This window comes from Suillus subaureus, assembly GCF_016647635.1.
Source record: "Suillus subaureus strain MN1 chromosome Unknown BJ212scaffold_14, whole genome shotgun sequence".
Classification (NCBI taxonomy): Eukaryota; Fungi; Basidiomycota; class Agaricomycetes; order Boletales; family Suillaceae; genus Suillus; species Suillus subaureus.
The window spans coordinates 147889-162126 of NW_024538570.1; the positions used below are offsets into that span (position 1 = coordinate 147889).

Sequence of the window (14238 nt, forward strand, 5' to 3'; positions counted from 1 at the left end):
CCAGTTCCAGCTAGTGCGACCGCGAACGAGTCTGTGCCAAATCCTCACCCCACCGCTTGACCTCCGGATGACGCAAATAAGGCAAGCTGGAATCAAAAAACGGCTGAAGATCCAGCCCATGCGCCGTTTCATACTCGCTTGCTACGCACGCACATGAATATATCATGAACTTAACACGATGACAACCCAACTACATACCTTGCAGTGCCATCTCCAGTCTATCAAGGTCTACAGACACGTCAACAATAAATCAAAGCACGGCAGTAGGAATAGCAAAAGACAAACCTTTGACGAACCTTGCTTCATTCGTTTCTCCCCTTCTCGTATTCCTGCGTAAAGCATCAGCCTTGAATTGAGCCATCTTGAGCGATGCAAGACTTGCGTTCCAGAGAGCTTCGATTCGTAGCGCTGCTAGGGAACCATGGAGCATATCATGCACAAAATTGTGCATCGCTTCCTATATGGTAAAAGGTATTTTTGAGTCAGAGGTACGACTTGGGGTGTTGTAAGGTATGAATGGCTGACCGCCTCTAAGCGCTGCTTTTCCTGTTTCGAAATTCCTTCTCGAGGCGTGATGTCACCCACTGCCATGTCATCAGTGCTGATCTTTGCAACACGAGAAAACATAATATATGTTATGGATTTACCTTGCGCTTCAGCAAGGTCGTGCACGACAGCCATCATAACGCATCTTGAGACATCGCCATAAACATGTCATTCCTTAACTCATCTACAATAGAAGCAACGCACTTGGAAATATCGAGCGCTGCTGTCAGACGTACACATAGCGAGTATAGCCATGCGGTACATGTGATCTGATATACTATCAGACACGCGAGTGAGTGAGTCATGCCATGCTATGCATCGCGAACCTCTCTGCATTTGGGATCTGCAAAATCGGGTGGTGTAAGTGATTCAGCTGCATCTTTGGAGGGTAGGAATATGTTCCTTGTTATCGACCCATCCTGTGCGCTTTTGAGTCTACTCGAAAGTGCATGAGTGCAGGGGTCCGTACATCGAGTAATGTAGATCTATACCTTTAATCTTTCTAGAACGTGGAAGAATGCCAGCCTGTCGATGGACGCGTCACCAGTCGATACATACAACGGTGGAAACACGCGTTTAGCAGGAAGAGCGACCTCAGACTCGTCCATGTGCACAAAGTGAAGATTAAAGAGCCCGCTTATGGGTAAACGGGAAGCTAAATAGATCTCCGACTTCCGACTTCCGATGATAAGATATGGTACAATTTCAAAATCAAAAAGAACACGAGGGTGCCTACGAGACCTTGCCAGAAGACACGGCCGCTGCTCTACGCCGTTTGCTGCCCCTCCGAATTTCCATCAAATCTGCCTCTATGTCCGCTTCTTTGCTGGGGCCTAGCATTGCTATACTCTTGCCTAGGCCGCCAACGCCGACCATGCTTGAGTGAAGCCCCGCGCCTTTGGTACGACGCCTGGAGCCATTGGCGCCGGAGTTACCACCGGCACCTGAAGACGGATTAGTGAGGGTGACGGCCGTGAGGGGGAAAGGGAAAGGCGAAGGTAGCTCGTCGACGGAGAGGGAGTGGGGGTTAGTGAAAGGGCCGGTTGTAATGGGCGTATTGCTTCCAAGCGAACCATTGACAAGGTTCTCTCCTCGAAGTGCGAGGGGTGTTGGAGGAGGGGAAGTGCCGACTTTATTGCGCAGTTTCCGAGTGATATGGGACCGAGACTGAGCATCTAGCGTTGCGTCTGATTGAAGCGGTGAATAAAAATTGGAGGATATCGAGTGAGAGTGAGTGACGTACCGTTTACGGTTCCCTCGCCTTCTTTTTCCTCTCTTGCACGCCGTCTGCGCTCTTCTATGCCTTCGAGGAGTCTTTCTCGTATACGATCACGACCTTTGCGCCATTCTTCTTCGACTCTTTCGCGTTCCTCCTCATAAGCGGTCTGTATTGATTCCAAACTATGCTTTTCTTCGAACGCGTGCTGGGCGAGTAAGGCGGAGCGTTCGAGAGAAATGGGATACAAGCGGAGGTTATAAAGAGGATGAGTTTCTGGACGAGAAGCGAGCTGCATTGCGGCGCTGTGGAGTGCAGAGATATTTTCAGTGAAGTGTCGTCCTCTAACACGAAGTTGAGCGGAGATGAGAAAAATGGTTGGGAGGGACATACTCGTCTCTACGGTCTAACATCTCTTTTCCTACTTTGCCTGATATATCCTTTCTCTTTTTCTCTCGTTTTGGATCGTCTTTGTTTGCATGCAGGTTAGTACGTATACTTGCGAAGGCAAGAAATAAAGACATACCCTGCACGCGGGATGGACCTGCAATTGGATGAGCATTATGATAATGAGGATTAGGACCCTGAGGGGGCTGCATATTCGAATAAGAAATTGACATGGGCATGTTGTCTGGTTGAATAATGTCTGTGCGCGCCTTGTGGGTTGATGCATATGGCAGGGCGAACATTCCTGGCTGTGGTGGCATCGTACCCGGATAGATTTTAACAAATCTTTGATTCTCAGTGTAAACCGAGAATCGTAAGGAAACAGCGAGCTCGACGAACTTTGTTCGACTGTGCGGGCCTGAAGCTCTCAGGCCGGGAGGAGGTTAGTTTTGGGTTGCTATAAAAAGAAATTCATTGTAACCGATCAATGCAGGTCACGCGGCGGCCCGAGCCACGACCGGTCTGGCCGTCATTGCAATCATGTTCGCTTTTCTTAGTACTTTATACTTTGCTTCTGGTACACACGAAACACGGAGCAGTCGGTTCGGCGTTACATATGATCTTGTACTAAGCACTCCCAAAGCGTTCTCACTGTGTCATACCAGCTTACTCTGGCATGAATGGAAATGGCATGTACACTAACACCAGCGATGTAAGACGCATCTCCGTACCATGCCGCTTGTGTTGCATGTTCTCGCCACTCGGGGATTGGTTGCTAAGAATATGTCAGCCATGTGCGTCATATGTTCCCTATCAGCTTGACATCGTGAAAACCTTCCGATTGGTGTGAGCCTTATATAATTCGATATCAGAAGAACATCCAAACACTCTCAAGCCCTCAAACCACATCCAAACATGAGTTTCTGCAAGCACTGCATCCAAGGTGTGTTTATATCCAATCGACCATCGTGAATGCTGATCACTGATTGAGATTACCAACAGGAGTACGCCACGAGGGTGAGCCTGTGGGTAAGGACTTTTCTAATTCACTATCTTGCACTTTCTCATCAGTCTCGTCACCAGGCAAACTTGAAACCATCGCTGGTGTCGCTTGCTACATCGCCACGCCCACTGTCGACTATCCTAAGGACAAAGTCGTCCTGTTCCTACCCGATGTTTTTGGTATCGAGCTCAGTAATGCCAAGGTATGCCTTTCGTACATCATTCCTCTCACTTAGACTGACGATTCCCACACCAGCTTCTCGCAGATGACTTTGCAAAAAATGGCTTCAAAGTTTGCATCCAAATCTCATAGCATGCACGGGTGTTGGACTGATGGCATCGTACAGGTCGTTGCAGTCGACTACTTAAACGGCGGTAGACTTGCTGCTGATGCCATGAACGTCAGTTGTGCCCGATTTCCTCTGCATTGCACACTCTGATCCCGTGCCCGCTCACAGTCTCCCTCGTTTGATTTCATGGGATGGCTCTCCAACCACGGCGCCGAGCAGACCCGCCCACCCCTCGATAAGGTCATCGCTGCACTCAAAGCGGAAGGTGTCACCAAGTTTGGCGCAACTGGCTATTGCTTCGGCGGTATGTTCCTTCACTCGCCTACTTCTTCCTCTACCTGACAATGCGTGTCAGGTCGTTACGTTTTTGATCTTGCATTCGACAATGCCATCCAGTGCGCCGTGGTCTCCCACCCCTCGCTCTTGAAGGTGCCCGAAGACCTCGAGGTAACGCATACTGTCCGGCATAGCGTTTTCCCCTCTGAACTCATTATTTCTAGACGTACTTTTCCAAATCGCGGGCACCTCTCCTGATCAACTCCTGTGAAGTCGATCAAATGTTCCCTGCCGCAGCCCAAGCAAAGGCTGATGAAATGTTTGGCGATGGGAAATTCGCCCCAGGGTACAAGCGCGAGTATTTCCCTGGTTGTACGCATGGGTTTGCTGTACGTGGGGATGTCTCAGACCCGCTGATCAAAGCCGGGAAGGAGGGCGCATTCAAGGCCGCTGTGGAGTTCTTCCTCGCGCACCTGTGAGCAGTCTGTCTGTTATAAGATTTGCGTGTGTGGTACGATTCAATTCAAATACAATTTCAATATGCAATTTCAAATACACAACTGAGATTGTTGCACGACATGTCCAGTCGTACCACGTCGCTGGTCGTGTAAGCATGCCAGCAATGGATCTCCATGCGAATGTCATGTGCTCACCGTGTCTATGGACGGTATATAAGAGATCATGTAGTGATTTCCTGCACCCGCAGAATTTAGAATCCTAGATATCATTTCAAATCTTATTTTGGGAGCTTCGATAGTACAACATCCAGAAATATGTTCCAACATACAGACCAAATATATCTAGATTCTAAACACATATTCTAAACCTAAACATGGACGATGATGTGGATCTGTATCAGTTATATCAAATGCTCGAGCTGGCAGAGGATGACGAAGATGAATTCCGGAGGGCCGGGAAGGCTTTGCAATCATTTGGGACACCACACCCATTCCTTGTGATGACACCCGGACCACTGTTGTTCCTCGAACTCATCATTGTTCGCCCGATTCCGCAGGGGCTTTGGGCCTTATCCTTCATTGTCTCAATTCCACCATGCGCGAAGTCAGTCTTTTGCGTAAATGAGACGTTATAAATGCGCGTACAACGATCTATGCAAGTGTCGATCACACTAATCGGCGATATGATCAATTTGGGGCTGGACCGTAACCGTATATAGTTACGGCCGTACAACGTACGGTAGCCATACGGTTACTACCGCCCGTATCGTACCGTATGTCATATGGTGTCCTCGATACCCTCGACTGTACGGTACAGAGCACTGTGCAGTCATACAGGAGATGAAAAATACAGTAGCTAGTGTGTAGTAATTATAAGTATCAATCAATCACTGTAATGGCACATACCAAAAGGAAGTAGTATCACGGCCACTGAGGCAGCGGATGCCAGGTCACAGAACGGAACAGTTGTCCTTTACTAGTAGCACACAGATAGTATAAGTGGATTTCCAGATTGCGAAAATGGAGTGCTACGAAGAGACAGATTCAAACTCGAAGGCGATTCAAAACAGTAATTCATGCGGGAGAACTCACATATCATGGAATATACCCCTAACACAACAGTAACGCGTAATCAGTTGAACGCGCCTGCAGGTTCTACCGAAATTTCTGCCACCTGACAGCAACAACAATTCTGCCAAATCGATCAGAATCGTGCCCATAAGTATATGCAGGATACTTATAAAAACTGGTCCAATAGTGTTCCCCCATTCTCAGATATCCCCATCAGAAAATTCCATATCACCTCACACAGAAATGCGTTTCTCCTTCCTCGCTGTTGTTGTTGCTTTGGTTAGCATCTATGTTTGTCAGTGCATGTCTGACCCAGTCACAAACTTGTGAAACATCTCAAGATTGCTGCAAAAACATGAACTTGCTTGGTATCTATAAAGCGAGTATGAGGAGGTCGCTGCGGAAACAGAATTCAACCATATGACTCACCTACGCGCCTTAGGATGGTCCGGGGGCCTCAAGTTTGACCTGCGAGTACATCCCCTCCGGCTCAAAGTATGGAGGGTTCTGTCGGATCCAAACGTACAAACACGCAACTTGAATCTGTTCGTCTATTAGATATGTTGGCCTCGAAGGGTAGCTCATGGAACTCTCTCGATGTGTGTAATAGAGCCAACGAGGCGTCACTTCATTTCTGATCGTGATTCGTGACAGACGTGATATTTTCTGCTGTGTAGTCAAAGCCCAAGATCATACAGGAGCGCGCGTTATGATGATGGAAGTGAAAAAGGGGGTGTCAAAGATAAAGATAAAGAGGATTAATATTATTGCCTGTGCGGTACTTTCCATCAAAGGGTACCGCTGGATCATTAGCGTGGGGAGCTCAAGAGTGATCGGGCGAGTGTTGGATAGGTGCGAGGGACACGGACACGGTTGACGAGGAAGAGGAACTTGGAAGAGTGTTGGTATCTTGATAGAAGTTTCGCCAACATTGTTCCTTGTCCCTGAGTGAAAGTGCGGCGGAATACAGTAGCCATGGATGGGCGTGCTCAGAGCGCTCAACTTTGGTCCCCGTCAACATCGAAAGAAGGTGCATCTGGCTGCCACACCAGGTTACACGGCACACAGCAAGGAGATCCCTCGTGGTACCAAAAGCTAAGTTGGGCATTCAATACTTCAGTTATCATTTTAGGCTACAGCACTCGAATGACCATACACCGTAACCGTCAATGAGAGCTCTAAAGTACTTCGATAGGGTGCGTCGGACCTTGCCGGAAGATCGCCGTCCAACCGTTCCCACCCTCCTCGAGACACGCGTTTACTCCCTATTCGATACCAGTAATATTGAACATAATCTACGATTTCCATCCCTCCAATCCACCAGTACTCACACGTAAACAAATTACTTCCGAAGCCAAATCCAAGAAGTGCGTTTGCCGCACGAGGATTTGCGCGAAGTGCTATACTATGATTGGATGCTCGAGCTTCGTCGACACACTGAAGTTTTAGTGGTACGTGCGTTACAAGCAGCCATCGAAGATGGTGATTCGCATCTTGTTGTGGATATCGTTGAGACTGGAGATGTAGTACCAGAGGTTTGCGACATCGTCGCGGTGTTTGAAGGCGATGTTTAAACATGATTTAAACCTAGAAGTCCCCCCCTTCTAGATATCAATCTAGAACTGGGTCAGTCAGACGTGCGGACTTGCAAAGACTGACATTTGACAGTGGCACGATAGCCTGAAACGTTTAGAACTAGAGCAGCGTTCTAAATGCTGCGGGAAGTTATCGATACATCCATTAAGGTGCCAGCAATACCTGTAGTTCCCACGTACATGATCTGATTAGATATAACAGTGAACTACAGGGTGGTACGATGACTCTCAACCCTCTCCTAACCAACCAACCAACCACACCCAAATATGAGTTTCTGCAAGGACTGTATTCAAGGTGCTGTCTTATATCCTCGCAATCGGTACTGAGTACTAATTGCAAACAGGTGTACGCCACGCGGGTGAGCCTCAAGGTAAGTAGTTTTTCAATTCGCCATGTCATATTGTTCATCAGTGTCTTCATTAGGAACGATCGATATCATTGACGGTGTCGCTTGCTACGTCGCCACCCCTACTGTTGACTATCCCAAGGACAAAGTCATCCTCTTCCTGCCGGATGTTTTCGGTATCGAGCTTATCAATACCAAGGTACGTCCGTTCGTGCTACCTTGGTCCCAACACGTTGACCAGGATGGACACAGCTCCTCGCTGATGACTTTGCGACCAACGGCTTCAAGGTTTGCACCCAAGCACGTAGGATACCCGGATGTGAGACTAATTGCATTCTGCAGGTCGTCGCGGTTGACTACTTCAACGGCGATAGTCTTCCCGCTGACATCATGAACGTTAGTTTTGATTGATTTCCTTTGCGTCTCAAGCTCTGACCCCATATTCACTCACAGTCTGCCTCGTTTAACCGCGAGGCATGGTTTGCTAAACATGGAAACGAGCAGACCCGCCCTTCCCTTGATAAGGTCATTGCCGTGCTCAAAGAGGAAGGTGTCACCAAGTTCGGAGCCACTGGCTACTGCTTCGGCGGTACATCTCCCCATTCAACTATTTGTTTCTCTACTTACTGATATATATCAGGTCGTTATACTTTTGACCTTGCATTCGACAATGCCATTCAGTGTGCCGTAGTCTCCCACCCCTCGCTCTTGAAGGTCCCCAATGACCTCGAGGTAATGCATATTGTCCGGCATAGTGTTTCCCCCTCTGAACTCATTATTTCTAGACGTACTTTTCTACATCACAGGCGCCTCTCCTTATCAACTCCTGTGAAATTGATCATATGTTCCCTGCCGCAGCCCAAGCCAAGGCCGATGAGATCTTTGGCGATGGGAAATTCGCCCCAGGGTACAAGCGCGAGTACTTCCCTGGATGCACGCACGGCTTTGCTGTACGTGGGGATATCAAAGATCCGCTGGTCAAAGCTGGGAAAGAGGGAGCGTTCAAGGCTACTGTGGAGTTCTTCCTGGAGCACTTGTAAGAAGTCTTGTCGTTGCAGCGTCATAGAGTCTCTGTGTATGGTACGATCAATCCAAAGCCAATATGCAATCTCAAATGCAAAACTAAGATCGTCGTATGACATGCCGCAGTTGTAGCCACGTCGTTAGCCATGCCAGCAATATCGGAGTGTATGTGCGCGTCATGCAGGTGAAATAGCGATGAAGTAAAGTAAGACTTTCAAAATCGCCCAGCTTGGGTGTCACCTTCCAATTCGATGACAAAGTTTGAATGCTCAGACGCTCTGTCATCAGTTGATTTTAACAACCTGGACAACTTTGCGATGAACTGCATATATGACGGAGCATCCCTCTAATCACTCTCAATCCTCCTCTAACCACTCCCAAGTATGAGTTTCTGCAAGGACTGCATCCAAGGTGCGTTGTATATCATCCCCGTCTACATCGAGCACTGATAGTGAACAGGCGTACGTCACGAGGGTGAACCTTCAGGTAAGCACTTTTCCAACTTGCCACGTCGCATTGTTCATCAGTGGCTTCGCTAGGAACACTCGAGACCATCGCTGGTGTCGCTTGCTACGTCGCCACCCCTGCTGCTGATTATGCCAAGGACAAAGTCGTCCTCTTCCTACCGGACGCCTTCGGTATCGAGCTCATCAATGCTCAGGTACCCCACCCTTGTGACATAGTACACCACATCTACTAAAAGAGGTACATACCCCACAACAGCTCCTGGCTGATGACTTTGCCAAAAACGGCTTCAAGGTTTGCACAAACCATAGTACGTACAAGTCCAGGATACGATATTGATGTTATGGATACAGGTCGTCGCGATCGACTATTTAAACGGCGATAGTATTCCTGCTGATAAGGCCTTGAACGTCAGTTTATTCTTGGCTGATACCTTCATTAATAAGTATCCCGAGCTCTGACCCATGTCCTCGTCCATGTCCACTTTCTAGGATAAATCATTCGATTTCTACGGATGGCTTGCTACACATAACGCCGAGGCCACTCGCCCCCCACTTGACAAGGTCATCGCTGCGCTCAAAGAGGAAGGCGTGACCAAGTTTGGAGCCACAGGTTACTGCTTCGGCGGTACGTCCCCTGTATTCCATCATTTCTTCCTCTTAACTTGATATGCACTGTAGGTCGTTACACCTTTGACCTCGCATTCGACAACGTTATCCAATGCGCTGTCGTCTCCCACCCCTCGCTTTTGAATCTCCCCGACGACCTCGAGGTAACCTACATCATCATCATAGCTGTATGGCACTCTCCTGCTGAATTCATTCTTTTAGACATACTTTTCCAAATCAGTAGCGCCTCTCCTGATTAACTCATGCGAGAACGATAGGCTGTTCTCCGCAGAAGCTCAGGCAAAGGCCGATGAGATTTTCGGCGATGGGAAGTTCGCTCCAGGATACAGGCGCGAATATTTTCCTGGATGCACGCATGGGTTTGCTGTCCGTGGTGATTTAAGCGACCCACTGATCAAGGCTGGAAAAGAGGGGTCGTTCCTGGCTAGCGTAGAGTTCCTCCTGGAGCACCTGTGAGCTGCATGTTCGTGGCGTTGCAGGAGGTACAATTCGACCTCAAATACAATGATAATGATATACAAGCACATTTTACCGTTGTTACATTTTTTACGGAAGCCCTCATCCTCAGTGGTGAAAGAGCCTGAGTGAGGTGTGTGCAAACACCATCTCATGCTCATCCGCGGCCTTGATGCACTCCTCGTCCATCACACTTCCGCTAGGCGCAGCGAGGTACCTTACTCCGCTCTTCCTAGCTCGGTGCACATTATCCGCAAATGGGAAAAATGCGTCACTCGAACACGCAACCCCATCCAACTTCACCGCCCACTCCTTCTTCTCCAACTCGCTGAGCGGCGCGGGCACCTCCTCAAATTGTCCCTCCCACTGGGCACGCTCGCCGCCCTCGAGTACCTCTCCGCTCACAAAGAGGTCGATCGCGTTCGCTTTCTCTGCGCGCTTAACACCCTTTTTGAATGGGAGCGCGAGGACACGCGGGTGGTGTCGTAACCACCAGTTGTCCGCTTTGGATCCTGCGAGCCGCGTGCAGTGGATGCGCGACTGCTGTCCGGCGCCCAGGCCGATGATAGCACCGTTCTTGGCGTACGAGACGCTGTTAGACTGCGTGTACTTGACCGCGAGGGTCGCAACGATGAGGTCTGTCAGCGCTTGCGTTGGGACCTATGGAATAGTTATGATTGTGTGTTACGGAGAGAGCAGGGATATACATCTTTGTTCTTGGTGACGAGATTTTCGAAGAGCTTGGCATCGATTTTGATGTCATTTCGGCGCTGCTGGAGGCTGACACCGTATACTTGGCGCGTCTCGATATCTGAGGGCTTGTATGACGGGTCCATCTTTTTGGTAGCGTTAGCAAACGCAATAAAGCTGTGTGATCGAGTGAACGTACCTCCAGGACACAGTACTTTCCTGCCTTTTTCTTTTTGAGAACTTCCAGTGCTTCGGGGCTGTAGCCTGGCGCAATGATGCCATCGGATACTTCCCTGGAGATGATGCGTGCTGTGGCAAGGTCACATGGCGCAGAGAGTGCAATGAAGTCTCCAAATGACGACATGCGGTCGGCACCTAAAACAAGATCTTTGTTGCATATGGAGTTCAAGTTCATCGCATGACATACCTCGAGCGCGAGCGTATGCGCATGCTAAAGGCGTCAGGGGCTCTTTGAGATCTTCAACGCCGTACACGTGCTTCTCAGTTTCGTCAAGTTCCAAACCTACAGCTGCACCAGCAGGAGAGACATGTTTGAAGGAAGCGGCAGCAGGGAGGTTTAATGCTTCTTGAAGCTCCTTTACGAGCGCATAAGAATTAAGGGCATCTAATAAATTGATGTAGCCTGGGGACCCGCTGAGAACTATACCATCCAAAGTCAACAAAACGTCTATCAGATAAAATAAGAGATCGCACCTTTGAATGGCAATTCGCCCTCAGCCACGAAAGTCTGCGCTGGTTTTTGGTGAGGGTTAGCGCCGTACCTAAGCACCATGCGCTGGACTGGTCCGCTCTCGGGCGTCGATGCATACTGCTCGCGGAAATACCCGCTAATCGCGTCATCATACTTTGCAGTCATCTCAAACGCCTTCAGAGCGAGCCTGTTGCGGAGCGTCTGCCCGACATCGCCCTGGCCCTGCTGGAACGCCTCCAGGAACGCGCGGTAGTCAGTAGGATCCGAGAGGACGGAGACACGCTCGTGGTTCTTGGCGGCTGCGCGAAGTAAGGTGACACCACCGATGTCGATGTCTTCGACAGCATCTGCGAGTGTGCAGCTCGGTTTAGAGATGGTTGATGTAAAAGGGATAGAGGTTGCAGATAACAATGGAGATGGGGGAGATATTTTGAGCCTTGAGGTCTTGCTCAGTCAGAAGGGATAGAACGTGCGAGTATGCCTTGTTGTACCACATCAGTCAAACGTTGCGCACTTGTGTATAAGGTAGATATCTTACCGCCATGAACGGCAGGATGAAGCGTCTTCACCCTACCTCCGAGGATCTCAGGTGCCTTGGTAATATCAAAAACATCCCTAGTGTGCTCTAGATCAGTAAAGTAAGTGAAGAAGCACGCAGAACTCACTCGATGGGTGTTCCAGCCTCCCTGATTGTCTTCGCGGTACCTCCCGAACCAAGGAGACGGACTCCAGCACTATGAAGTCCCTGTGCAAGATCGAGGAGATTAGTCTTGTCATAGACTGAAAACAGAGCTTTTGTAGGGTAGTCAAATAGGATCTAGGTGCGTGCAAGTTTGATCATACCAATAGGTTGGGACATCACGATGGTGGTATGAGACTAACTTTGATCCAGTCATCGATCATCGATTAGGAAATGAATATATATATATATTGGAGTTAGTACTGATATTAGCTTTCCCGACTCCTACATAAAATATTATTTGACTGTAAATATCTGCCGTGGATATGGCAGATATATATAGTGCTCACTTTTTTTCTGCGATGAATTTCGTCGGATTTCTGAGGAGTATTTTATTAGCTCGGGAACTTTAAATTGTTAGTTTGTCAATCTCTATCACCTCCTGTAATCTTACGTAACTTTATTTAAACCCCCCGAGTCTCACTAACCGCGTCATTCACCCTCTCGCTTGCCCACTCCTTCTATTGTACAAATATGTTTTAACACTTTTACTCTTCGGCAACCTTTCTTCGCTCCCTGCCGGTCCCCCGCCTCGTCAAAGTCGCCTCAGTAATGCTTTCGACCTATTTTTTGGTCACCGGCAGCCAAGATCCTTGTTATTGTGGCTATAACAACGTCTGCCCTGATTCTGTGACTGCACCCACATCGCATTGTCGCCAGAGCTCACCGCAATATGACTCTCACTAGCATGAGAACTCCGCACGTAGTCCCACTCTAGGACGATGTCGAGACAGTGACCGACATCTTGCAACTCCAAGTAACCCACTGGGTCAATCAGCTTGAACCAGATCTTTTCGTCTCACCTACAGGGCGGTTTCATAAAACACACATTCTCATTACGGCCATGCCCGTGGATGCTCCGGCACTTGGGTGCACGTTCTTTCGGGAACATCCATTGGTACACGTACCACCAAATTTTTGACTCACGAGATTGCAGGAATCACGTCGAACGCAGACGATGTCGCTGGAAACGTGTTAGAGGTCAGACACTAAGTACTCAAGTAACAATAACAGTCTCCAGATATCGAATCACTGATCATGATCAGTTAAAAATTCTGCGTTGGTGGTGTTTTATCTTGCACTCAAGGGCCAAGAATCGACATCTTGAAGGCGCTTTTGCATTAAATAGGTTCACCGATACCGACTCCCTCTCGAGAGGGAAAAATAGTCAACATGCCATCGCAGATGATGTTGATGTCAATGATGAAATCGCCACTTGAAACACGCATACTCCCATATAACATCGCAGACAATATTAGCGTCTAGTGATCGTTCTAGGCCTCGTTGATCTTGTGGCGAAGCGTTACAAATGATAATTTGCTGCGTACAAGATATATTTGGTTGCAGAATTGCCATGCATATTCACTGTACTGTGCACATGATGAAGGGTTATTGGTATATGACGGGCCTCTATGAAGAGGGGCTGATGGAAGAAGCAAATGAGATCCATGCCGCAGCAACGTGATAGGAAGTCAGCAAGAACCCTAGAAAAGCACTTAATGGGTTATGGGCAGAAATCCAACGCTACTCAACACACAAGATCCTAGCCAACGTACGCTCCACGTCAACTTCAAATCCTACTGACCCCTTATCTCTCTGTCTAGACCAACGCAAACATGTTAGGGGTGCTTGATGTCACACAAAATATGTGTCTTAATGTGAGAGGTCAACTGGGGCCAGCACAGACGATGCGAGGGCACAAGGACTCAATGAAGGCATTTGCGTTCTTCAAAGACGGCCGAAGGGTCATCACTGCTGCAAAAGACGGTACCCTGCGAATTTGGGATCTGCAGAATGGGGTATTGCTAGGAGGGCCATTCGGGTTCGAGGGACACCAGAGAAACGGCGTGTTTTCGGTCGCCATATCGCCAGATGAGAGGCGAATTGCCAGCGGAGGACATGAGACTGTCATCGTCTGGGACGTCGAAAGCAATTGGATGACATTCAGTCGGCTGGTGAAGCACATAAACTGGGTGTACTCGGTGTGCTTCTCCCCCGATGGCAAGAGACTCGCCGGTGGGTCCGGCAATAAAACAGTTATTGTATGGGATGTGGAGACTGGCACCGTCCTCGGAACACTCAAGGATCATCCTTCTGCAGTGTACAATTTGGCATTCAGCCCGGATGGGCTAAAATTAGTTTCCGGATCGTTGGATGCTATCTGGGTGTGGCGCACCGATAATACCGAGCTCCTTCTCCAGATCAACACCATCTCTTGGACTCAAAGCGTTGCGTGGTCACCTGATGGCCAACAGCTTGTCTCCGTTTCATCAGACAGCAAAACACTCAATTTTTGGAACTCGTTGAGTGGAGACCACATTGTTAAACTTCGCACT

At 48.7% G+C, this 14238-nt stretch overlaps 7 protein-coding genes across 7 annotated transcripts; 4 read left to right on the top strand and 3 right to left on the bottom strand.

Annotated features, from left to right (window-relative positions):
* Nucleotides 1-10: 10 nt before the first annotated feature.
* BJ212DRAFT_1446699 (uncharacterized protein) lies at nucleotides 11-1154 on the bottom strand (the record flags this gene model as incomplete). The annotated part of the gene is made up of 6 exons (XM_041338292.1): nucleotides 11-141; nucleotides 286-457; nucleotides 526-584; nucleotides 648-691; nucleotides 779-876; nucleotides 1038-1154. The coding sequence occupies 6 exons, from the start codon at nucleotides 1152-1154 to the stop codon at nucleotides 11-13; spliced, it is 621 nt and encodes a 206-aa protein (XP_041193506.1).
* Nucleotides 1155-1196: 42 nt separating this feature from the next.
* BJ212DRAFT_1350782 (uncharacterized protein) lies at nucleotides 1197-2655 on the bottom strand. Its single transcript, XM_041335513.1, has 4 exons — nucleotides 2289-2655; nucleotides 2156-2231; nucleotides 1790-2106; nucleotides 1197-1733 (listed from the first exon to the last, which is right to left on the bottom strand). Exons 1-4 carry the CDS (start codon nucleotides 2467-2469, stop codon nucleotides 1279-1281), a joined length of 1029 nt encoding a protein of 342 aa, XP_041193507.1. The 5' UTR covers nucleotides 2470-2655; the 3' UTR covers nucleotides 1197-1278.
* Nucleotide 2656: 1 nt separating this feature from the next.
* On the top strand, nucleotides 2657-4546 carry BJ212DRAFT_1350788 (Alpha/Beta hydrolase protein). The gene is made up of 8 exons (XM_041335514.1): nucleotides 2657-3092; nucleotides 3152-3178; nucleotides 3233-3354; nucleotides 3408-3443; nucleotides 3499-3552; nucleotides 3610-3745; nucleotides 3797-3888; nucleotides 3942-4546. Exons 1-8 carry the CDS (start codon nucleotides 3065-3067, stop codon nucleotides 4194-4196), a joined length of 750 nt encoding a protein of 249 aa, XP_041193508.1. The 5' UTR covers nucleotides 2657-3064; the 3' UTR covers nucleotides 4197-4546.
* Nucleotides 4547-4549: 3 nt separating this feature from the next.
* On the top strand, nucleotides 4550-6820 carry BJ212DRAFT_1480327 (uncharacterized protein; the record flags this gene model as incomplete). Its single annotated transcript, XM_041340064.1, has 2 exons — nucleotides 4550-4779; nucleotides 6601-6820. 2 exons carry the CDS (start codon nucleotides 4550-4552, stop codon nucleotides 6818-6820), a joined length of 450 nt encoding a protein of 149 aa, XP_041193509.1.
* A 122-nt stretch (nucleotides 6821-6942) lies between these two features.
* BJ212DRAFT_150768 (dienelactone hydrolase) lies at nucleotides 6943-8401 on the top strand. Its single transcript, XM_041341626.1, has 10 exons — nucleotides 6943-6991; nucleotides 7044-7136; nucleotides 7186-7212; nucleotides 7266-7387; nucleotides 7441-7476; nucleotides 7531-7584; nucleotides 7642-7777; nucleotides 7829-7920; nucleotides 7974-8268; nucleotides 8316-8401. The coding sequence occupies exons 2-9, from the start codon at nucleotides 7109-7111 to the stop codon at nucleotides 8226-8228; spliced, it is 750 nt and encodes a 249-aa protein (XP_041193510.1). The 5' UTR covers nucleotides 6943-6991; nucleotides 7044-7108; the 3' UTR covers nucleotides 8229-8268; nucleotides 8316-8401.
* An 11-nt stretch (nucleotides 8402-8412) lies between these two features.
* On the top strand, nucleotides 8413-9847 carry BJ212DRAFT_150763 (Alpha/Beta hydrolase protein). Its single transcript, XM_041341624.1, has 9 exons — nucleotides 8413-8416; nucleotides 8485-8622; nucleotides 8671-8697; nucleotides 8751-8872; nucleotides 8935-8970; nucleotides 9030-9086; nucleotides 9168-9303; nucleotides 9357-9448; nucleotides 9507-9847. The coding sequence occupies exons 2-9, from the start codon at nucleotides 8595-8597 to the stop codon at nucleotides 9759-9761; spliced, it is 753 nt and encodes a 250-aa protein (XP_041193511.1). The 5' UTR covers nucleotides 8413-8416; nucleotides 8485-8594; the 3' UTR covers nucleotides 9762-9847.
* On the bottom strand, nucleotides 9732-12238 carry BJ212DRAFT_1350810 (cytidine deaminase-like protein). The gene is made up of 9 exons (XM_041335515.1): nucleotides 12193-12238; nucleotides 12007-12127; nucleotides 11829-11955; nucleotides 11702-11778; nucleotides 11166-11510; nucleotides 10879-11112; nucleotides 10651-10826; nucleotides 10469-10597; nucleotides 9732-10421 (listed from the first exon to the last, which is right to left on the bottom strand). The coding sequence occupies exons 2-9, from the start codon at nucleotides 12020-12022 to the stop codon at nucleotides 9870-9872; spliced, it is 1656 nt and encodes a 551-aa protein (XP_041193512.1). The 5' UTR covers nucleotides 12023-12127; nucleotides 12193-12238; the 3' UTR covers nucleotides 9732-9869.
* Between the last annotated feature and the right edge of the window lie 2000 nt (nucleotides 12239-14238).